Source organism: Grampus griseus (genome assembly GCF_964374135.1).
Source record: "Grampus griseus genome assembly, chromosome: 1".
NCBI classification, from domain to species: domain Eukaryota; kingdom Metazoa; phylum Chordata; class Mammalia; order Artiodactyla; family Delphinidae; genus Grampus; species Grampus griseus.
This window is the reverse complement of record NC_139017.1, coordinates 149,094,866-149,120,877: the sequence shown is the minus strand read 5'-3', so window position 1 is coordinate 149,120,877 and position 26,012 is coordinate 149,094,866. Positions and strand designations below refer to the sequence as shown.

The window sequence follows — 26,012 nt, the reverse complement described above, 5'->3', positions numbered from 1 at the left end:
CCTCCTGGTCATGATGCATTCTCCTTTTCATATATCAATAAATTTAATTTGCTAATATTGTGTTAAAGATTACTGGGTCTATGTTCAAAGATTATTGGGTCTATGTTCACAAAGATATTGTTCTGTACTTTTCTTATTATTTCTTTGCCATCATAGTGATGGTGACCTCATGAAATAAACTGAAAACTGTTCCTTCATCCACTTTTTTGTGGGGGACGGGGGGTGGTGGTAAGAGTTTCTGTAAGACTGGCATTGCTTTTTCCTTAAATATTTTAGCTTCTTGTTTCATTGCTTTTTTGTTCATTTTCTGTTTTATTGATTTCCCTTTATTATTTCCTTTTTTCTACTTACTTTGGACTCACCTGGCTCTTATTTTTCTAACTTCTTAAGATACATGCTTAAGTAATTGATTTTGGACCCTTCTTATTTTTCAACTAAAAGCATTTAAATTTTGATATTTTCTGCTCTCATCACTCAGCTCAAAATATTTTCTAATAACCCTTATGATTTCTTCTTTGACCCAGAGGTACTTTAAAACTATATAAATTTCTAAACTTTTGAGATTTTCTAAGCATCTTTTTGTTTTTTATTCCTAATTTAATTCTGCTAGTCAGAAAACATGCGTCTGTAAAATTTCATCATTTAGAAGGGATTAATATCAACTTAACAGCTCATACAACTCAACATCAAAAAAAAAAAAACCCTGATAAAAAAATGGGCAGAAGACCTGAATATTTTTCCAAAGACATACAGATGTCCAATAGGCACATGAAAAGATGCTCAACTTCACTAATCATCAGGGAAATGCAAATCAAAACCACAAGATATCACTTCACACCTGTCAGAATGGCTATCATCAGAAAGACCACAAATAACAAATGCTGGAGAGAATGTGGAAAAAAGGAAACTCCTGTACACTGTTGGTGGGATTGTAAATTGGTGCAGCCACTGTGGAAAACAGTATGGAGGTTCCCCAAAAAAGCTAAAAGTAGAACTACCATGTGATCCAGCAATTCCACTCCTGGGTATATATGTATTAAAAAAAATGAAAACATAGGGCTTCCCTGGTGGCAGACTGGTTGAGTGTCCGCCTGCCGATGCAGGGGACACGGGTTCGTGCCCTGGTCCAGGAAGATCCAACATGCCGCGGAGCGGCTGGGCCCGTGAGCCATGGCCACTAAGCCTGTGCATCTGGAGCCTGTGCTCCGCAACAGGAGAGGCCACAGCAGTGAGAGGCCTGCGTACCACAAAAAAAAAAAAAAAAAAAAAGGAAACATTAATTCAAAAGATACATGCACCCCAATGATCATAGCAGCATTATTTACAATGGTCAAGATATGGAAGTAACCTAAGTGCCCATCAACATAGAAATGGATAAAGAAGAGGTGGCATACATACACAATGGAATACTACTCTGCCATAAAAAAGAATGAAAGTTTGCCATTTGCAACAACATGGATAGACTTGGAGGGTTATTATGCTTAGTGAAATAAAACAGAGAAAGACATATACTGTATTTTATCACTTATATGTGGAATCTAAAAAAATAAAACAAACTAGTAGATATTAAAAGAAGAAATAAACTCACAGATATAGAAAACAAACTAATGGTTACCAGTGGGGAGAGGGAAGTGGGGACGAGCAAGACAGGGGTAGGGGTTTAAGAGGTTGGAACTACTATGTATAAAATAAATAAGCTACAAGGATATATTATACAGCACAGGGAACATAGCCAATATTTTATAACAACTATAAATGGAGTACCTGAAACTTATATAATATACCACATCAACTACACAATTAAAAGTCTGTGGATTTGTTGATTTCTCTTTTTAGTTCTGTAGTTTTTGTCTGGTGTTTTTGAAGCTCTACTTTTGGGCACATACATTTATAATTCTTAGATGTTCCTGATCAATTGATCTTTTCTTCTGCTGTATGCAATATTCTGTTAAGGCCATTCAGTGAACTATTCATTTAGTTATTGCATTTTTCAGCTCTACAATTCATTCATTCATTATTAGAATATGTTTTATTTTAATTCTTTCAACATATTTATAATGGCTGTTTTGAAATTTGTGTCTGCTAAATCCACTATCTGGGCCACCTGTTCCACCTGATTCAGGAGCTAACTCCAACTCTTATCTAAGCCATACTGACATCAATCTCTTTCACTTCCTTCACTTCAAGGCAAGCTCCCCATAAAGGTTTCTCTAAGTAATATACAATGCTGAATTCCAACAAAAGTACTACAGGCATACCTCAGAGATACCACAGGTTCGGCTGCAGACCACTGCAATAAAATGAATATCACAATAAAGCAAGTCATGAATTTTTTAGTTTCCCAGTTCATATAAAAGTTATGTTTACACTATAGTCTATTAAGTGTGCAATATCATTATGTCTAAAAAAACAATGTATGTACCTTAATTTAAAAATACTTCATTGCTAAAAAATACTAACCATCATCTGAGCCATCAACTAGTCATAATCTTTTTGCTGGTGGAGGGTCCTGCCCCAATGTTGATGGCTGCTGACTAATCAGGGTAGTAGTTGCTGGTAGCTGTGGCAATTTAATAAAATAAGACAATAATGAAGTTTGCCCCATCAATTGATTCTTCCTTTCATGAACAATTTCTCTGTAGCATGCAATGCTGTTTGATAGGATTTTACCCACAGAATTTCTTTCAATAGTGGAATCAATCCTCTCAAACCCTGCTGCTGTTTTCTCAACTAAGTTTATGTAATATTCTAAATCCTTTGCTGTTGTTTCAACAATCTTCACCTTCACCAGGAGTAGATTCCATCTCAAGAAACCATTTTCTTTGCTCATCCCTAAGAAGCTACTCCTCAACCATTAAAGTTTTGTCAAGAGTTTGCAGCAGTTCAGTCCCATCTTCAGGCTCCACTTTTAATTCTAGTTCTCTTGATGTTCCCACTCCACATCTGCAGTTACCTCCTCCACTGAAGTCTAGAACCCCTCAAAGCCATCCATGAGGGTTGGAATCAACTTCTTCCAAACTCCTGTTAATGTTGATGTTTGACCTCTTCCAGTGAATTCATGAGTGTTCCTAAAAGCATATGGAATGCTGAATCCTTTCCAGAACACTTTTAATTTCCTTTGCCCAGATCCATCAGAGGAATCACTATGGCAGCTATAGCTTTATGAAATATATTTCTTAAATAGTAAGGTTTAAAAGTCAAAATTGTTTGTTGATCCATGGGCTGCACAATGATGTTGTGTTATTAGCAGGCATGAAAACAACATTAATCTCATTGTACATCTCCACCAGAGCTCTTGGGTGACCAGGTACAATTTCAATGAGCAGTAATAGTTTGAAAGGAATCTTTTTTTCTGAGCAGTAAGTCTCAACAGTAGGCTTAACATATTCAGTAAACCATGTTGTTAGCAGATGTACCTTGGTGGTCAGAATGGTAAATGAGCACTGGCTTCAACTTAAATCCACCAGTTACATTAGCTCCTAACAAGAGAGTCAGCCTGTCCTTTGAAGCTTTGCAGCCAGGCAGTACTTCTCTTTAGCTATGGCAGTCCTAGACGGCACCTTCTTCCAATAGAAGGCTGTTTTGTCTACACTGAAAATCTATTGTTTACTGTCACCATCATAATGAATTATCTTAGCCAGAACTTCTACATAACTTGCTGCAGCTTCTGCATCAGCACTTGCTGCTTCACCTTGCACTTTGATGTTATAGAGACAGCTTTGTTCCTTAAACCTCACGAACCAATCTCTGCTAGCTTCAAACTTTTCTTCTGCAGCTTCCTCACCACATTCAGCCTTCATATAACTGTAGAGAGTTAGGGCCTTGCTCTGGATTATGCTTTGGCTTAGGGGAATGTTGTAGCTGGTTTGATCTTCTATCCATACCACTACAACTTTCTCCATATCAGTAATTTCACTTTCTTATCATTTGTATGTTCAGTGGAGTAGGACTTTTAACTTCCTTCAAGAACTTTTCCTTTGCATTCACAACTTGGCTAAATGTTCAGCACAAGAGGCCTAGCTTTTGGTCTATCTCAGCTTTCGACATGCCTTCTTCACTAAGCTTAATCATTTTCAGCTTCTGATGTAAAGTGAGAGATGTGCAACTCTTCCTTTCACTTGAATACTTGGGGGCCACTGTAGGGTTATCAGCTGGCCTAACTTCAATATTGGTGTGTCTCAGGAAATAGGGAGGCCCAAGGAGAGGGAGAGAGAAATGCAGGAAAGTCCAGTAAGTGTAACAGTCAGGATACAAACAACATTTATCAATTAAATTTGCAGTCTTATGTGGGCATGGTTCATGGTACCCCAAACAAGAGTAACATCAAAGACCGCTGATCACAAATCACCATCACAATTATAACAATAATGAAAAAGCTTAAAATATTGCAAGAATTATCGAAATGTGACACAGAGACGTGAAGTGAGCAAATGCTGTTGGAAAAATGGTGCCCAACAGACTTGCTTAACACAGGGTTGCCACAAACCTTCAATTTATTAAAAATGCAGTATCTGCAAAGCACAATAAAATGATGTATGCCTATACAATACTTAAAAGGTCATGTGATATCCTGAAGAGATCATCTATTAACCCACAGACCTGGATTCAAATCCCAGATCTGGTTCGATAACCTCGGACAAGTTACAAAACCTTTGATCCACTTTCCTCATATCTCTTTCATAGAGTAATCATGACAATCAGCCCTAAGTGTACATCAGGAAAACTAGTCATCAGCATTTATTTACCACCTGTGTCCAATAGACACTTCTTGTTTATAGTTAAGTCACTTTGCAAATAATTTACAGAATAAATAACAAAAGGATTGTGGAAAAAAACCTTGTATGAGATATTTTAGTAGGAATTTAAACATATCAAACCCCCCCAAAAAATAAACATAGCAAACCCAAACTTTCTATTTTATATATATAATACATATTTAAAACAGTCAATTTTTCTGGTTTTGAAGGTATGTATATCAAATGGTCAGTATCTTTTGAATGTAAGTGCTTAAACTGTCGTGTATGAAACTAAAACATCTATCTTGTAAATACTGATTCCAGATTTCCAATCTCTAAAATGTTCTACTTTATTACTTGTGGGGTTTTTTTCCTTATATTTTGCTATCAAAAGGCAATGCTGATTCCAGATTAGAAATATATATTTAATAGATTCTAGCATATTATTACTTCTTGTTCTTCTTCTATTTTTCAAAATGCAATACATTTGTAATTTTTGATGGCTCAGAATTTTGTTGAAGGATGGCCATCTCTGCTCCATAACTGCAAAAAACATTTTCATATTTGGTTTATAAATCCCAAATAGAATGATGAATCCAATTAATGTTTTCATTTCCATATCAGTTATTTCCTTGTAAGCACTTCTGTTTACACATCAGACTTCAGGATCTGTCCACTTATGAACCATATCAAGTGAATTTTGGTGCACAAACATCATAAAAGGTGAAAAATACTGTAACATGACTTCCTAGGGAAAAATGGGATGATTCAGATTCTAGTCACAAAGTACTGCATGATGAACACCTTCTTGTTGAATGACTAAATGGATGAGAATAGCAGGTATCTTTTTGTTCTTAGAAATATATCACTAACTCAGTATTTCTTGGGTTTGGGAAAACTAATCTATAATATCATCCACTCAATTTCACCATCATAATTAGAGTGTTGCTCTCTGTATTTATCTTCTGATTCTACTGATAACAGTAAACAATTTTCCTCTGTCAATTTTCATCTCTTTGCCATTTTGAGCAGGAAAAAAATACCTAAACTCTCAACTATGTTCAATGAAAACTAAAGGGGAAAAAAACAAAAAAAGACTAGACTTAAATGGCATCTACAGACTTTTATTACACCTTCTTGAAGGATGCTATACTTTGGGCAACACAATAAGAAAACTGAAGGATAATAGTGATAATTTCGTTACTTCATTGTCCTTCTAGGTCATTCAATCATTCTGCTATATTCTTGTTATTTTAGTGGTTGGGCATGATGGAGAAAAACTGATGGGTAATGATGAAATAATTCTTAAGATGATGATAAATTTTCTAATTGTGCTTTGGAAGACTTCTTATAAAGAATAAAAGTCATAAAGTAAAAATCTTAACAAATTAGAACCACTCAAAATACATACTCAAAAACGAAATTGGGTCCAACAGACCCTGATGATATACTATGGGTTAAATAAAATATATATGAAATATTCCCTCCTCCATTATTTGATGACATATTATTTTGTATTAATCTTCTAGTATTCTTTCTCATCTCCTACAATTTCTATCAAAGAGCATGCTAACATGCACATAAAAAGATGATCATCATCATCTGCCATCAGGGCAATGCAAATCAAGCCCATTATACAATGAGATACCACTTCACATCCTAGGATGGCTATAATAGAAAAGGCACACAATAAAAGGTGTTGGCAAGGATATGAAAAACTGGAAGCCTCGTAATTGTTAGAGTAAACTGGTGCAGCCTCTTTAGAAAACAGTCGAGGCAGTACAAAAGATTAAACATATGACCCAACAATTCCACTCCTAGAGAAATGAAAACATGTCCAAGAGAAATGAAAACATTACGGCCCTACAAAACCTTATACACAAATAATCATAGCATTTTTCATAACAGCCCAAAGTGAAAACCACCCAAATGTCCATCAACTGATGAACAGATAAACAACTGTGATATACCCATACAATGAAATATCATTCAGTCATAAAAAAGGAATAAAATGCCGCTATATGCTACAACATAGATGACCCTGAAAGCCTTACATTAAATGAAAGAAGCCAGACACAGTAGGTCACATATTGTATGATTCCATTTATATAAAATGTCCAAAATAAGCAAATTTATAGAGATGGAAAGTAAATTACTGGTTGCCAGAAGTTTGGAGGATGAGGGAGGGTACCTGGTAATGAGAAGTGGGTTTCTTTTTGGACTGATAAAATGAAAATGTCGGACTTCCCTGGTGGTGCAGTGGTTAAGAATCTGCCTGCCAATGCAGGGGACACGGGTTCGAGCCCTGGTCTGGGAAGATCCCACATGCCTCAGAGCAACTAAGTCCATGCACCATAACTATTGAGCATTCACTCTAGAGCCCACGAGCCACAACTACTGAGCCCACGCGTCACAACTACTGAAGCCCGCGCGCTCTAAGGGCCCACATGCCGCAACTACTGAGCCCGCGTGCCACAACTTCTGAGTCCGTGTGCTGCAACTACTGAAGCCCGCACACCTAGAGCCCGTGCTCCACAGCAAGAGAAGCCACTGCAATGAGAAGCCTGCACGACACAACGAAGAGCAGCCCCCCTCACCTCAACTAGGGAAAGCCCGTGCGCAGCAACGAAGACCCAACGCAGCCAATAAAGAAATTAACTAATTAATTAAAAATGAAATGTCCTGGAATTAGATAGTGGTGGTTGCACAACTTTGCAAATATACTGAAAACCACTGAATCACACACTTTTAAAGGGTAAATTTTAAGGTATGTGAATTATATCTCAATAAAAAATATTTTTTAATTAAGAAAAAAACTGGAATCAAGGAGCTCTAATCTAATATAGTGGTATACCCAACAGAGTCAAAAGTCACTTGTCACAAAGCAAAGTAGGTGGTAATGTCCATAAAGAATTCAAGTTTCTTGATTTCAAGCTGTTTCCTGGCTTTCCTTTGGACCACGTTAGTCTTGATAAAAGTTCTAAATAGTCATTAATGTCAGAGTAAGTCAAGCAGTTCACCCACCCAAAGAATAGGAACTCCAAAGTCTCTCAAATTCAAAGTATATGTGAGTTAATATTAAGAAGTGAAATAAATTATCTTGACCCCTGGCTTGCTGATCAAAAGAAAAGGTCTGAGTGAAAAGAAGCAAAGTGACAATTTCTAGAACATCTAAAGACCAGCCTTTAATTTAAAACAGCAAGAGAATTAATATACAATTAGAAAAGTTTCCTTAAGAAGAACAGAACAGCTACTTCTTAGTTAACTAGGAAAAGACATGTTTATTCTTGTGATAAACATGTATTAAACATCTGCTATGTATCAAATATTATGCTAGGTGCTACGGGCCTATGAAAATGAAAAAGACCCAATCCTTGTCAACGAAAAACTCACAACTGGGTGGAATAGATCAAAATACAGATAGCTACACCATTTAGGAGCTGTAACAGTGGTATATTCAAAGAACTATGGTAATAAAAGGAAGAAAGAGGTGAAAATAGGGAAGGAGGGAGGAAGGAAAGCAGGAATGGAGGAAGGGAAGGAGGAAGGAAAAAGGTGAAACAAAGAGAAAAAGGAAGGTTACCTCCTTTCAGAGTAATGCTGACACTTGAGCTGGGCATTAAACAATGAGTAAAATAGAAAGGAAGACTACCTAGATACAATGAAGAGTATGGGCAACAACATGAAGATATTTAACTGCATCATAAATCCAAAAACAATGGTGCAGTATAGCATCAATATAAAGTTCAGGGAGATGAAGCTGAGGGCTAGGGTTGAAAATGTGGCATTAGAGGTAGGTCTGTGTGTTTATTAGTGTACCACAGCTTAAGGCAGCAATGTTATAGATGGAGCAAAGGTAACAGAGATTAGAGGAAGGAGACAATTGGAGGTGACACAATAATCCATGCTATTTATCATTAAAATAATTGTTTTTTTAAATCTCATTTCTTCTAATTACTTTGTTTTCATATAAAAACCCAGAATCTCAAGACATCAGGGATGATGTAAGGAATCAGATGAAAGAATGGATTAGGTTCTAAACCCTATATAGATCAGGACACTACTACATACCTTCTTCTTATAAAAATCCACAGTGAAGCAGAAGCTCCTAGGCATGTCTCATGTCCACAAACTGGCTGGAGACAACACAGAAGCCCTAATGTTCCAGCATCAAAGCAAATGGTTAAACTCATTTCACCAATTTTCTCTTAACATACACAAAAAAGGATCAAATGGAAATTCTAGAAACAAAAAGTCCAATAATTCACCAGATGTGACAGAACAGAGTCAGAGAGCCAGAGATCTTGAAGCTAGATCAGTGAAAAGTACCCAATATAAGGAACAAAAAGGAAAAGAACAAAGGAAAATTAATAAAGCCAGAATGACCTATGAAACAATGTCAAATAGTCTATCATATTTTAATTGGACACTAAAAGCAAAGGAGAGAAAATGGGGCCATATTCTTTTTAAAAGAAATAATGACCAAAAATATCTCAAATTTGGATGAAAACCCCTTCTTATTGATCCTAGGTTAGCAAATTCCAAGCAGAATAAAGAAAACCACACTGAGGCACATCACAGACTGCTTAAATCTAAAGATAAAGAAAAAAATCTTGAACGCTATCAGAGGAGGTAGGACTGGGGAAGGGCATATTACATACAAGAAAATAAAAGTATATTATAAATGACAGCTGACTTTTCTCCAGAAATAATGGAGACCAAGGATGATGGAACATCTTCAAAGGTCTGAAAGATGGGGAAAACCCAAAAAACTCAATATTCCACACCCCCAAAAATATGAGGATGAAATAAAGACCTTTGCAAGTAAACAAAAGCCTACAAAATGTGTTGCCTACAGTCCTGCACTACAAGAAATGCCAAAGGATGTTGTTAGGCTAAAGGGGAAAGATATCAGATTGAAACTTGGATTTATAGAAAAGAACATCAGAAAAGATAAAAAATTAGGAAAATATTTTAGTCAAAATAACTTCCTTAAAACACAACTAACCTTTTAAGGCAAATAAAACAAATCCTAAGGTAGGATTTATGATGCAAGGAGAAGTACAAGATATGACAACAGCACAAAGAAAAGGATGGGTAGATAAATGGAATTATACTGTTGTAGGGTTATTACGCTTGTGAAACGGATGGGAAGAGGCAAGTAGTAAGTGGTATGAAGTGTGAGGTGTAAAGTGAAAAGTGGTATAATATTACATCAAAATAGACTCTGATAAGTTAATAATACATACTGTTAAGCTCTAGAATGACTACTGAAAAATAAAGAAAAGGAGCATATAGCTAATAAGTCATTAGAGAAAATAAAACAGAATACTATATTTGATTAACCACAAAGGTTGCAAAAATGAAGCAACACAGAAACAAAAGGAAAAAAAAGAACAACCAAACCAATAATCATATTAAATACAGACTAAGCACTCCAATTAGAAGGCAGACTGTTACACTGAATTTAAGAAGGAAGAGTCAATGGCTACATGCTGTTTATAAGACACACACTTTAAATACAAAGACATTTATAGATTAAAAGCAAAATACTAGAGGGGCTTCCCTGGTGGCGCAGTGGTTAAGAGTCCGCCTGCCGATGCAGGAGACATGGGTTCGTGCCCCAGTCCGGGAGGATCCCACATGCCGCGGAGCCGCTGAGCCTGCGCGTCCGGAGCCTGTGCCCCGCAATGGGAGAGGCCACAACAGTGAGAGGCCCACGTACCGCAAAAAAAAAAAAAAAAAAAAAAAAAAAAGCCAAATACTAGAAAAAAATATACCATGAAGTTGCACAAGAAAGCTTTAGTAGCTATATTAATATCAGACAAATAAAGTTTTAAGACAAAGAGTATTTGAAGAAATTAAGAAAAACATTTCATAAAGATAAAAGAACAATTCAACAGGAAGATTAAACACTCCATACATAAATATTAATTTGAAATGGATCACAGACCTAAATGTAAAAACTGAAACTATAACACCTACAGAAGAAAACAGAGGAGAAAATATTTATGACCTTGGTTGATTTCCTGGACAAGACACACAAGTCGTTAATCATTAAATGAAAAATTAATAAATTAGACTTCATCAAATCTAAAACTTCTCTTTTTAAGACATTATTATGAAAACAAAAAGGCAAATCACATTTTGAAAAAATGTTTACACAATATAAATCCAAGAAAAGACATATCTAAAATATACATAAAACTCTTACAACTCAGTAATAATGACAACCAAATTTTAAAAGAAAAAAATTGCAAAAGACTTTAAAAGAACTTTAAGAAGTGAAGATATACAAATGACAGCTAAGCACATAAAAAAGATGCTCAAAATCAATGGTCATCAGGAAAGTTCAAAATAAAACCATTATGAGACACTACATCACATCCTCTAAAATGACTAAAATTAAAAAGATAGAGGGAACTCTACTCAGTACTCTGTAATAACCTATATGGGAAAAGAATCTTTAAAAAAGTGGATATATGTATATGTATAACTGATTCACTTTGCTGTACAGCAGAAACTAACACAACATTGGAAATCAACTATACTCCAATAAAAAGTAATTTAAAAAAAGATAGGTGATATCAACTGTCAGTCAGGATATGGAGCAACTGGAACTCACATGTCTTGCTACTGGGAATGTAAAATACACAACCACTTTGGAAAAAGATTTAGCAGTTTCTTATCAAGTTAATGTTCCATCTACCCTTTAACATAACAATCCTTCCATTATTCAAGAGAAACAAAAGCATATGTCCATAGAAAACTTGTATAAGAATTTCTTAGTAGCTTGTTCATAATAGCCCTAAACTGAAAACAACCCAAATGTCCACCAACAGATAAATGGACAAAAAATTGTGGTATAGTCATACAATGGAATACTACTTAGCAATAATAAGAAACAACTGACATATGCAATAGCATCACAGACATTATGCTGAATGAAAGAAGATAGACACAGAGTATATACCAAATGATTCCATTTATGTGACGTTCCATTATATGAGATTTACGTGAACTAATCTGTTATGGAAAAATCTACTATGGACTTAAAGATCACTATCTAAAACTGAGGCCTGAATACAACTTTGTTTTAAAGATTGAGATAATGCATGTAAAATAGCCCCCTTGGGCTTCCCTGGTGGCGCAGTGGTTGAGAGTCCGCCTGCCGATGCAGGGGACACGGGTTCGTGCCCCGGTCTGGGAAGATCCCACATGCCGCGGAGCAGCTGGGCCTGTGAGCCATGGCCACTGAGCCTGTGCGTCCGGAGCCTGTGCTCCGCAACGCGAGAGGCCACAACAGTGAGAGGCCCGTGTACGGCAAAAAAAAAAAAAAAAAAAAAATAGCCCCCTTGTCTGTAAAGCTATATACAAATGTAGGCATTATTATTAACTTATATCAACAATTCTGGTACAGCAAGTTAACGTCCTCCTGGAGAAGAAGGCAATGTCTTAGTCTGTAAAATCCCAAAGAAAGATCACAAACTAGAATTGTCCAGCTCTGAACACATCTTCCAAAACCGAATCACCTGCCAACTTCAAGATGTGTCAAAGATGAACAATGGACTTAAATGCCTTTATTTTCATCATTACAAAATATCACTTCAAATAAAGTACATTTTAATTATTCCAATAATTTCTGACTGAAATTTTATGTCAGTACAAAGCCCCCTGCTCTACTACACACTGATATGACCTTTCTTTAACAGCTCTTAGATTAGAAACAGCCTAATAAAAATGCCATTATCTGATTAAATATAAATAAACCCAAGAAGTTAATATTAATTTCATATTCCTGGGGAAAGCAGTCCCTGTCATAAATAGCTAGCCATTCCAAATGGCTAAATCTGTGAATTTTATGTTTTAACTAACTATATTATCATGTATATATGCTCATTGGTAAAGTGAATCATCACAGACTATTCTCTGCTCTCAGTGCACACCGTATCAAGAGCCTCAGACATAGTACTGGATCCCTTTTGCCCCTGACTTCTTTGGCTTCAGACCATGTGTCTCAATGTTTTTTCTCTCCCAGTTTAGATACGGCAATCCAATTTTATAGGTTTTTTTTTTTTTTTTTTTACCCTCCATCATCTTAGGGTGCTGCTCCTGGGTAGCTGCCCACAACTCCAAGGTACAGCATTTGCATGCACCATATAGACAGAGTGAACATCCTTCCCGGTTTTAGTTTTGGTTTATACCTATTGCCTATACATAATTGAGAAAAATGTCTTTTTATTCTCAGAAGTTTCTAGTTTGGGCAACAGGTTAATAATCACTCTACTCAGACCACAAAAATAGGCTACCAACAGTCAATACACAGTAGGCACTCAAAGGCAGGTAGCTTGGGTGGCTAACTGGCTGAATGAATGTATGGACAAAAACTATTTCAGGGCTTCCCTGGTGGTGCAATGGTTGAGAGTCCGCCTGCTGATGCAGGGGACACGGGTTCGTGCCCCGGTCTGGGAAGATCCCACGTGCCGCGGAGCGGCTGGGCCCGTGAGCCATGGCCGCTGAGCCTGCGCGTCCGGAGCCTGTGCTCTGCAACGGGAGAGGCCACAACAGTGAGAGGCCCGCGTAATGCAAAAAAAAAAATAAAAAATAAATAAATAAATAAATAAAAAACTATTCCAATGCCAGCTCAGGTCTCTGGAACATTCTTGTTGAACAAATACAGTCTTTTATTACTTTTACATTGATTATCAAATTAATCTAAGTGTTGCCCAGAAAAGATTATTAAGGAACTCACTCTTAATCAATGGATTAAAAATACTATGTAAGAGTGAAGTAAGTCAGAAAGAGAAAAACAAATACCGTATGTTAACACATATATATGGAATCTAAAAAAAAAAAAAAAAAAAAGGTTCTGAAGAACCTAGGGGCAGGACAGGAATAAAGACTCAGACGTAGAGAATGGACTTGAGGACATGGGGAGGGCGAAGGGTAAGCTGAGATGAAGTGAGAGAGTGGTATGGACATATATACACTACCAAATGTAAAATAGCTAGCTAGTGCGAAGTAGCCACATAGCACAGGGAGATCAGCTCGGTGCTTTGTGACCACCTAGAGGGGTGGGATAGGGAGGGTGGGAGGGAGACGCAAGAGGGAGGGGATATGGGGATATATGTATACATATAGCTGATTCACTCTGTTATACAGCAGAAACTAACACAACACTGTAAAGCAATTATACTCCAATAAAGATGTTAAAAAAAATAATAATATGTAATTAGTATACTGATTGTAGTATAGTAAATGGTTTCTCTAAATGTTAAGGATACTTAAAAACAGTATATTCTATTAAGCAATTAATAGTTGGCCACATTTTGTTTTTAAATCATCAGTGCCTTAACCTAATCTTTTTAGAAATTATTTAAGTTGAAGATAAATAAGGTTTTACTACATCACAACTGATTTCCAAGAGACAGACAGCTCACCTATATTTACTATATAACTCATATAATATTTACTATAACTCACATATGATAGATAGTATGACTTGTATGTTACTAGTTTAGGTTAATTCAACACTGTCTTGTATCTCAGTATTTATCAAATTAACTATTGAATCTAAGCCTAAAAGAAAAAAACTTGATGCTCAAATGAACTTATGACTGGCAACAACCCACATGCTCTTCAAATGGTGACTAAACTGGTAAATCCATAAGATGAACTATATGAAATAAAATGGAACTGCTGATACTAACAGCACAGATGGATCTTAAATGCATTATGCTAAGCGAAAGAAGTCAGACTCAAAAGGCCACCTACTGTATGAGACCCACTTATACGAATTTCTGGAAAAGGCAAAATTATAAGAACAAAAAATAGATCAGTGGTTGCCAGGACTTGGAGTGGGAGCAGGGGGGCACTGACTACCAAGGGGCAATACTGTTCTGTATCTTGACCATGGTGATGCTCACACTGTATGCACTGGTCAAACTACTAGAATTACATGCCAAAGAGTAAATTTTACCATGTATAATTTTTTAAAAAATTAATCTGAGGGCAAAAAAATTATATTTTAAAAAGCAGTTTAGATCTGGAAAAGAAAAAAGGCCAACAGCAACAAACTGTTATTTCCCACCCTTAAGAACAGAGACTACTGCATGTGCAAGTAAAAGGCAGCTCTAACTAAACTGCTTTGACTAACAGTGTATTGTCAGGGTCTGTGCCAGCACTACTTTCTGTTTCTGCAGTGTTGTCTCTCTGAATCAGACCCTCATCTCTTATCTAACCCAATTTTTCAAATCCTCTCTGAATGCCTCTCTCAATGCTTAGTCTGGGTTTTCTAACCCTGGTTTGTCTAACTGACCACCTTACATTCATAATCCACTTCTGCCTTAACATGCACTCCTGGCATCAACCCATTTCTTCACTCTTGACCTCATGTTAGTACTTACATTAATTCCCTTAATTCCTGATTCCATCTCAACTTTGTTCTGATGGGTTGCTCTTGATCATGTCCTCTTCTCAGCCTTCAAAAGGGAGTTCTTACCTATCATGAGTTAAAACTACGAAGGGTAATAATTTCTGCTCTCCTTGAAGTGCTTTAGAAGTGGCAAACTCTAAAGCCTCCCTTGGGAACCCTATGAGTGTTTTTTCACTCCAATAATATGATGTACTTATTTCTGTCCAACAGAACTCTTGCCTATCTTTAAGTTCTACTTCCTGCTTGGTTTTATTCAAAGACACAGATAAGACATCAACTTCTTCCTTACAAAAATCATACATCTACTTTAAGACTATTATTAAACTTAATACTATCTTCCTTCTTCAAGGTACATACCTATGATTCCTGCAACACTGTTTATCACTTAATGCTATATCTTATGTTCTCTCAAACCTCTCCAGTCTTTCTACAACCCTTTACAAATGAAATGACCAAAACAGGATACTAACAAATAACAGACAATTGACAAATAAATACAACACAATACTAACATGGCCAAAAAAGAATACCCTTTGAACAAAAGCAATCAGTCAACTATGTTATGGTCTCTTACATTATGACACAGGGCAGGAGTAGAAAATAATCACAATCTCAGAACTTCCAAAAGTTAATTCTCTAGCAGTGAGCTGCTGTCTCCTCACAAACCAGGAGACCCCCAATCTCCACAGCCATTGAGCACTTACAACCTCCCCACCCCAGGGAAGAAAAAGCATCCAAAAAACAAAAACCTCTTCTTCCTATGAATTCACTGTAGTTATCTCTCCCAGGCCAGGCAGGGGGCCTTCAGGGGGTCTTAAACTTCTTAGCTATCATCTCATTTCTCTTAGAGCCCAATTGCTGCTATTTAATTATGCAATTGTTAAAACTACTTCTTATAATCTTTTATTTCCTTTAAAGTCAAAGTATCATTTTCCTGAGCCAGAGAAGAGGGAACAAGGTTGAGAAAAGATTAAGCTGGAAAGCAAAAAAGAGAACTCTAGTTTTTTAGAAAACTGAATTTAGCTGATAGGATTTGTCTTTCCATAATGTGAGCAAAATACTTACCTTGAAGATAATTAAGAGGCATTTGTGAATTCCAGAATAAGAAGGCTTTTACCAAAAAAATTAGATCAAAAAACCAGACAAAAATACAAAAAACAAAGCTAATGATAAGAGGAGAGATAAGAGACAGAATTAAAAAACAAAAAAACAAAACAAACAAACAAAAAAACAGACTGCAGGATACAGAAACAGGGCTATAATCAAGGGAAAAGAAAACAGAAATCTATCCCCAAAAAAGCAGCAGAGCTATGGATGCAAAATGTAATTTCATTTTGGGTTTCTTTTTAAAGAAAGCAATAATGTAGCTGTTTGTATTTAGTTTCAGGGAACTGAGAAAAATGGATTTCAGACCATCAATGTACATGGGAGAGTATCAAATATTAAGGGCTTTTATGACAAAAGCTTCTAGAAAATAAAGGATTGAGTCAGGAATAAATAATCATATAAAAGCACCTGTAATTAAACAATACTTTTCAAGTTGAAGTTGGCTTCTACACTTCTCCTGGTAACACACTGAACAGAGTTATACCATAAAAGTATAGGGAAGAAGAAGCTGTATGAGCTACTTCTAACTCTACCTCTTGGACCCATCTGGATCATGGCAGCAGGTAGCAAAATCCTAAGGGGTTAAAGTACACCCATCACCCAAGACCAAAAACTACTCCCACCCCACCTTGGCTCAATGGTTTTCTCCCACTGTGGTGAGGGTGGTTTTGGAAAAGCTCCTCAAATGCCAGGAAACACTGTAATACAAAAAGAAAAAACAATTCATAAGTACCAAAACTTAACTAACATTTTGGCTTCCCTTTCAAGGAAAACTGGTATAGTGGAAAAAACACCAGTCTAGGAACCAAGAAACCAAGTGTATTCTGCTTGTTGGGCACTCATTCTAAGATGTTTGTGGTACTCCAGGGGATTTGGTGGGGAGGGCACCACTCACTCACTGCTAAGGGTTACTAAACTAGTAGAATATATGCCAGAAGCTCCTGATGGCCATCTCTGTCACGAATTGGGCTGAAAATGAAGCCATCAGAGAAGCTAGCAGGACTAAGGGATGTAAAGAGACATCTCCGGTGATACAGCTGAAGAATCCTCTCCAGTTCCAGCCCTTCCTGCAGATATTTTCTCCCTTAAGTTAGTCTGTAATAGGTTTCTGTGACTTGCAAGTAAGTCTGGCCAATACACTTGGGTTCTAATTCCACACTGAACTTGGGCAAGTCATTCCTCATTTACTGGCCTTACTTAGTTCCTCGTCTATAAAATGGGCCAGATCTGAGGTTTTCAAAACTTTTTTTAAGCAATAGAACTTTTTTAAACAAAAATCTTATTTTGATATCAAAAACTAAAATGATTTTATTCATATAAATGTATTTTATAAGATCAGATTTACAACATTTACTTCTGACCAAAATTAATAAGAACAATGGGTATTTAAATCTCACCTTGAGACTGAAAATAAAGATGACTGTTAGTAGAAATGTATTATCAAATGTATGATATTTATCACATCAGTGATAAATGTATGATACTTATCATATCAAATGTAAATTTACTATAATCACCAAAGTCAATGAGAACAATGATGTGTTTTGATAAAAATGAAACTTTAAAATTAAAGACTAATGGTAAAAGTTGAAAGCTTTTATTAACCTCCCAGGATTCAATTTATTTCTGTACTGTTTTGGTTGCACAGGAGTAAGACAACCCTGATTCAAAATGAATAGTTGCAAAGAATAACATGGTATTACTTATTCACCTGCCTTACCCCATGATATTATTTAATTAAAGGTAGAAAAAGCTTTTAAGTTCTGCACAAAAAAAAACCTAACAGCACAAGATTTTTAAAATAGATATCCAATTGGTTAAAATTTAGTACATAATATAGTTCAGCATTCATGGGTGTTGTTTCTTTCTTTTTTAATGATTTTAACCTCATTTAAAAATCAAATCTGAATCAAATGTTTACAGATTCCAATTAGTATCTTCACAGAACTCTAATAAAACAGCTAATCTCTAAACTCGTTTAAGAAGATTTTTAGTCAGATTCACATACACTCACTACCCATCAGAAATTGTAATGAAGCAAATATAAAAAGTTATAATTCCTCTTTTTTTATAATAAGCCTGCTTTAAAGGAAAGAAAAATTTCACCAATTCCTATTCACAATCTTAGAGAATTATGAATACAGACAAATAATAAACTGGGTCAAATAAGACTATTACAATAATCTATTCAATCTTATTGAGAACCAACTTGATGGGGCAGATCATAGAAGGTGCTATAAAACATTCATCATGTAAGAGTGCCTGCTTTACAATTGAGATGAATAACTCTCCATGCCCAACCTCAAGAAGTTAACAGTCTAGCAGAGGATACAATACAGCTGACCTTGAACAACACAGGTTTGAACTGCACGGGTCCACTCATACATGGATTTTTTTCAACATTAAATACTACAATTGCAGTTGATTGCATCTGGAGATGTAGAACTGTGGATTCGCAGAAACCGTTTATACCAAGGGCTGACTATAAATTATACTTGGGATTTTCGACTGTGCAGAGGGTCAGTGCCTTTAACCCACGCATTGTTCAAGGGTGAACTTTACGTTCATTCACTCATTCAACAAGAGTGTCTCCTCAGTGCCACCAGCCACTGTGCAAGAAACAGGGGCTAAAAAGTGAACAATACACATACTGTCCCTACCCTCTTAAGTTCAGACTTTAACCTAAAGGCAATAGATAACCAATGAAGATTTTAAACAAAGAGACCATATGATTAGGTTAACCTTTCTGAAAGATGGCTGGCTACTATAAACTGGAGATACTAAGCCCCAGGATAGAGAAACCAGTTAGGAACTACTACGATGCTGACAAAGTAACGGGAACTCAAAAGATGGAACAACAAACTCAGCTGAAGTATGTGAAAACAAAAAAACTTCAGAGGGTAATGTTGCAGCTCAATCTTAAAAAACAAGGAGTATGCAGACAAGTAGAGGGAGTTTGTGCAATAAGAGAAAACCATAGGAAAGGCATGTCTGGGAAACCTCAAGTATCGATAGTTCCTCACAGTGAGTCTTGAATGAGGTAAAATCATTGCTAGAAAGGCAGATTAAGGAAAAGATAGTAAAGGATATTTTATAACAAAGAAACATCTCCAGGACACTGGGGAGTGCTTTTAAGCAGGGTGATAACATGACCAGGCTTACATTTTAGAAAAATTCTTCCAGGGACAGTAGCCTGAAGAAGATGACAAGAAGTCTAACCATCCAAAAAAGAATGCGTGCTTGACAAAAGATAATCTATCTCAAAGTCTTAATCTAACTAACAATTTATCATGACAACCAAATATGGTCCAAGCAAGTACTCTGAGCTTTAGAAACCAAGCAACTAGTACCAAGTTCAGGCCACATGTATTTGACATGGCTTTGAAACCAAAAAAAAGGGACATTTCTGCAGATAAAATACTAAAAATGTAACAATGGCAAAAGATAAATGGAATGAAGAGGAAAAAACAGCAACTAAGAAAACAAGGATATAACAGAGAAAATTTTACTTCAGGGTAAGAGTTACTTCCACTTGTCAATTACATACAGATTCTCTTCTTCTATGTAATAATAAATTGTGGTTTCAACAAGCAATTCAAAAGCCAAATTTAATTTAATGCATAACACTTAAGAAAATAACCAAACAAAAACTAGATTAGAAACAGCAAACTATAACAGAGGGCCAGCTCTATACTAGCTAGCTAGCTTCTCACTGCTTAAAAAGAAATCTCTCCCTGCCTGGCTGGTCCTTGAAGCATATCAACTAAAAGGGTAAGGTAAGGTGAGGTGGAATAGGGCAGGGTGGGTAAAGGAGGACTTGCTCTTTCACAAAGGTTCCTTATCAATGAACTAGACGAGTTCCTAAATGCTTTCATTCCAATTCTCTTTCTTTATATAACAAATATAACTCAGATTCAAACATGCCAACAGATACAACGAAGAATCCAATTATTTTATCTTAAGAAAATGAATCCTACCTTTCCGGGGTCATCCTTGGATCGAGGCACTTTAAGGAAACACTTGTTCAGCGACAGATTATGTCGTATGGAATTCTGAAATTTAAAAAGAAAGAAAAGCCATAAGGTCATTGGAATCCAAAAACCAAAACCCCCTTTAGAAATAATCAGAAACCTAAATATCTCTATGCACTGGAATACAATTACAAATGGAATAAGTTTTTTAAATGAGCTTCAAATTTAAACCTTTCTGATTTTCAAATTATGAATGCTACAAAGGGGAGTAGTTATTGGAAAAGACAGTTTCTAGTGCATTTTGCAAAACTCCAAATAATGGACTATATGTCCCATTTTAAATGTTTAGTAAGACCTTTCAATGATGCAGGAAGATGTCTGTGATTAACGTTAAATACCAAATATAAAATTGTATGCATATTATGATTTTAATTGTGATATATATATTTATTAGCTAATTTATTTATTCTTGGAAACAAGCCATAATGCAAAATGCTAAGAGTTATTCTACATGGAATTATAAGTGATGATTATTTTCCTCCATTCACTTTTCTGCAATGTTCAAATGATTTACAAGGCACATGTGTTACCACTTTTTAATGAGTTTAAAAAGTTATAAACAAAAAAATGTCACTGCTCCATTACAAGAGTACATAAAAACCAATTAGGTTCTCACTACAATATTTAAGAAAGAAAACCACATGGGAAGACACTGACTAGAGAAGCCAGCAAGAACATGTAGGTTCCTCAATGTAGCAAGAAGAATAAACAACTTGGATGGAAGGAAAACGCACTTAGAGACCTGGAGAATCTGTGAAACAGGAAATCTTTCATGAATAAACAGGACTATGCCACAACTTTTACAGAAAATACCCAAAGGCCATTTCTTCTTAATTAAATGCTCTAAAATCCATTTCATAATTTTGTTTGTTCCAAAATGGCCAGGTATCTGGTGGAGGGGCTCCAATTGCATTTAGCCACTACTTAGAATTGGATGTTGGGCAGAGGGTTATTTTTTGGCATAATGTCATTTTATTTTTAATATAAAATTCGAAACTCTAACAATGCCTACATTAAAACTTGCCTCTCATGAGGCAATATTGGGATTAAAGAAGTTTTTAAAAGATGACCAGAGAATGTAAATTCAAGCCTATCTTATTACCAAACATCAATTAAAACTTATGAATGGGAGTTCCACCTCTACCTGGAATGTAAACAGCTACAAAGACTGATGATCCCTCCCAAACAATGAGAAACCAATGGGTAAGCCAAAAAAAAAGTCTATTTTTAAGCCACATCAGAGAGCTGAGGTTGCAAAGCAGCCCAACAAATAAAATTCCTAAGAGGGATAAGCCCATTCAAGGAGAAAGGGGACAAAGTGTCTCACTTTTCGGCAGAATATGGGAGAAAGAGATGGCCACCATCCAAGCACCCAAGAAATTAGCTAAAATTTGAAAGGCCAAGCATGGTATCAGTTTAAAGTAGCAAGGATCCCAGACACAAGGGAAATTTCCACTCACTCTCAAGCTCAGAAGAAGCTCTTGGACCTTCACCGTATGCTCACAAGAAAGATTGGGGGCAGGAAAGGAAAACAGAGAAAGTCTCCTTTGTGGCATAAGCAGGAAGGAGGTAACTGATGGCCACGAGGGGGAAAAAAGCCACACCACCTTCTACAGATCTTACAAAGCAAAAAACTTAAGTTTGAGGTAGGGGTAACAAAACTTCCCACCCACAGGGCTCTGGCAAAGATTACTTCTGAGGAAAGAATGGAAACAAAGCCCTTCTGCCTCTAGGGAGGGATAGGAAACACCTTCCCAGGATACAGGCAAAGACCTGCTGATGGAGGAAGCAAAATCCTTTTACCTATGAGACAAGTGTCAGAAACTACCCAGGGGCCAGTATCCTACACCAATACACCATGCTGAGGTGGAGGGTGACTGTAGCTGGGAAAGGGACAGGAAACTCCCACGCAAAGGTAACTGGATAAGCAAGGATAACTAACCTGGCTGAGGGAAAAAAAAAACACTGAAAAAGCCCCATCCCCAAGTCCAACGGCCTGAATAAGACTAAGGCTGGATCAAGACACCCCACCCCCCCACCAAAAAAAAAAAAACACCAGCCCCTACCACAAGCCCAGCAGTGAATAACAAGTAGTGACAACCTTCAGAGAGAGGAGGGGCAGGAGCATGGACAGAGACCCCTATCTGTAGCAAGGTGGGCAGAGACAACTAAACCTAAAGAGAAAACAGGAAAACTGAGAAAACCCTACAGCACCCAAGCCTCCCACTCCAAGCACAAGGTAACAAGAGTCTACTGCAGGAGGAATGTAAAGTCTGTGGTATACTAAAGGCAAAGGTACCAACAACAAAACCCAAATCCAGCTCAACTACTGATGAGTGTAATTCGACTCCCCACACAAATGGCCTGTGAAAAAAGATGCCTGTCCATTTACAGGTACAAATAGCATTTACTTCTATCTCTACCATTCTTCTACACATGTAGCTGGAACTCAATCAAAAACTGCAAGACACATGGAAAAGCAAGAAAAAAGAAAAAAGCCCATTGTCAAGAGATACAGTAATCAACAAAACCCAACTGAGAGATGACGCTATCAGACAAGAACTTTTAAAAAGCTATGACTAATATGTTCAGGCACCAAGTAGAAAAAAGTGCACAACTTGCATAAAGAGATGGGGAATTTCAACAGAGATGTGTAAGCTATAAGAAAGAGTCAAATGTCAATGATAGAAATAAAAAACATGATAAAAGATAAAGGATTCCCTAGATGGTTCATCAGTAGACTGGACCCAATTAGGGAAAGGCTCAGGTTATCTTGAGGCTAGATCAATAGAAATTATCCAAAATAACACACATGCACGTAGGCATGCACATATACACAGATACAAAAAAAAAAAGATCATCCAAGAACTGTGGAACAATACATGTAATTAGAGTCCCAGAAGGAGAAATGGAAAAGAATAGGGTAGAAGAAAAATTTGAAGATGTAACAGACAAGAATCATCCAAAAGTAATGCAGGACATCAAATCACAGATGCAAGAATTTCAGAGAACACCAAGCAGAAGGAATTAAAAATCCACACAACTATATTCATTATAGTCCAAAAGCTGAAAATCAAAATGAAGAGAATATCTTGAAGGGCAGCAAGAGAAAAAAAGAAAGATTATGTACAGAGAAATAAAGATTAGAATTACAGTGATGTCTCAAAAACCATGCAAGTTAGAAGACAACAAAGTGACATCTTTAAAACACTAAGAGAAAAAAAAAGTCAATTCTATATGCAGTAAAAATATCTCTCAAAAATGAAGGCAAAATAAAGACTTCTAGACAAACAAAAGCTGAAAGAAGTCATTTCTTGTACCGCCAGTTGGCTGGCAATATTGGAAGGAAGTTCTTCAGGCAGAAGTATGATACCAAATGGAAACCTGGATCTACAAAAAGAAATAAAGAGTTCCAGAAACTGTGAAAATGAAAGCAAATTTTAAAAATCACTTTTTCTTATCTGTAATGCCTTTAAAAGATAACTGTCTAAAGCAAATATAACAATTATTTATGAGATTTATAACATGTAAAAGTAAAACGTACAATAACAATAACACAAAGGTTGGCTCAGGGGAATTAGAAGTACAGCTGACGCATGAACAACACGGGTTTGAATTATATGGGTCCACTTATATGCGGACTTTTCCAATAAATACATACTACAGTACTATACAATCCAAGGTTGGCTGAATCCACAGATGAGGAACCATGGATATGGGGGGCCAATTGTAAAGTTATACATTCGACTGTGCAGGGGTTAGTGCCCCCTTAGTCCTCGGGTTGTTCAAGGGTCAACTGTATAAGGTTTATAAAGTTCTTACACTATACATAAAATGGTATAATGAAGGTAGGGTGGGATAAGTTAAAGAGGTGGGTGGTAAACCCTAGAGTAATCACATCTTAAAACAAAATTTAGGAAGAGGTATAACTAATAAAATAATAGTGAAGATAAAATGAAATCATAAACAATACTCCAAATCCAAAAGAAGACAAGGAAAAGAAGGAACTAATCAGAAAAATTACCCATCTAAAAAGTTCAAGATGGGAAAAAACCAAAATCAAGATGGTCAGAAGAAGAAATCAAAATGGTCATGTTTTCTAAATGGCTTCACAGTGGAAGAACATATCTCTACTTAGATCTTCCTCCTCTACAAAAAGCTTAAAAGCTGGAAATCTTCAAGACTCTGACACTGTCCTTTTTTCACTTCTACATTTGCTGCCTAGGCAATCTCATCTACAGCCATGGCTTCAATAACCATCTGTGACCTTTCTCCTGAGTTAACACATATTTTCAACAATCTACTAGACATCTCCAGAAACACCTCCAACTCAACATGTTTAAAACTAAACTCAATCTTTATTCTCAGTGTGGTCTTCTGCCAGTTTTCCCTTCTCTATTTAAAGACAGTTATTCATATAACTGTTCCAATCAGAAACCTGTAAGACCTCCTTAACTCCTCCCTCCTTCTCACCATCTAAAACAAATCTGTCACCAAATCTTGTAGGTCTACCTTCAATCTACCTACTTTATCCATCTCTTCTGTTACTACTTCAGTCCAGGACACCAGTCTCACCAAAACTAGTACAACAGCTTCCTAACTGGTGTCCACCCTCTACCTTCCTCTCTTTACCCCTCCTCCACCATTCTCTACCCAACAGGCAGTTACCTCTTCACAAGGCAAATCTGACATTACTGTTTCAATTAAAACCTTTCAGTAACTTCTCATTGCACTTAGGATAAAACCTAAAATCCTTAAAGCCTCCACAAGACTCTTCATAATCTCACCCTATCCTGCTGTCATACTCTCTATACTAACCCCCTCCAATGGTCTCTCTCACCTCTAGGCTTTCTATTTATTGCTCCCCCTGCAAAAGTTACTGCTGCCAGCCTTCCTCCATCTCTTTCACCCAACTGAGTCTACTTAACTTTCAATTCATTCTTGGTTTAAACATTAGTTCTTTAAGGAAGTCCTTTCTGACTTTCATAAATTATTAGCTTAGGCCAAGTGTGGATTTCTCACCACACAGTTATTTGTTTAATGGTCTTCCTCCTCCATACTGTATTCTATATCAAAATATAAGTAGGCTCCATAAGGGTAGGGATCTTGTCTACCAACTCAGAACCTAGAATATAATGCTTTTCATATGGGAATCACAAATCTGTTGGAAAAAATGCCAAAAGCATATTTAGAAAATAAAAACACCTGGAGAGATATGAGAGCCAACACATGTATTTACAACACACAATGAAGAAAAGAGATGACTTCAGACCTCACAACCTGGGGAGACACTACCTCTAACAACCCTAAGAAAAGAAGTTGGGAGAGCAGAGGTAGAGATAACTAGGATGGCAGAGAGTAAGCTGGAGGAAAATGGCCCAGGTTAAACAACTGATAATGGTATATTGCTTGGCCTTGAAAACCCAGCTTCAAAAGTAGTTTCTCAAAAGTACAGTCTACTTACACCAGAATCACTTGAGATGAATTTTAATGCAGATTCCTAGGTTCTAAGATGACTAATTCAAAATCTCTGGAGTTGTGACCCAGGAATCTGAATTTAAAAGCACTCTCACTGATTTTTATTTTCACTTGAGTTTAAACTGGCATCTCTCATTCAAATCAACCACCACATTCCCACCTTTACTTCTCTTCTCCCACTGTGAGAGCCCTGACTCCCCAAAACACTAATATACGTACTCATTT

The 26,012-nt window shown here is 36.5% G+C and overlaps 1 protein-coding gene across 2 annotated transcripts in view; it reads right to left on the bottom strand.

The window, feature by feature from the left end:
- FOXJ3 (forkhead box J3) overlaps nt 1-26,012 on the bottom strand; it is a 130,857-nt gene that overhangs the window by 61,498 nt on the left and 43,347 nt on the right. For both annotated transcript variants that reach the window (XM_082680869.1, XM_082680870.1), the window contains exon 4: nt 20,256-20,330. In XM_082680869.1, coding sequence (XP_082536995.1) covers nt 20,256-20,330 — 75 coding nt within the window. The remainder of the gene's footprint in view (nt 1-20,255; nt 20,331-26,012) is intronic.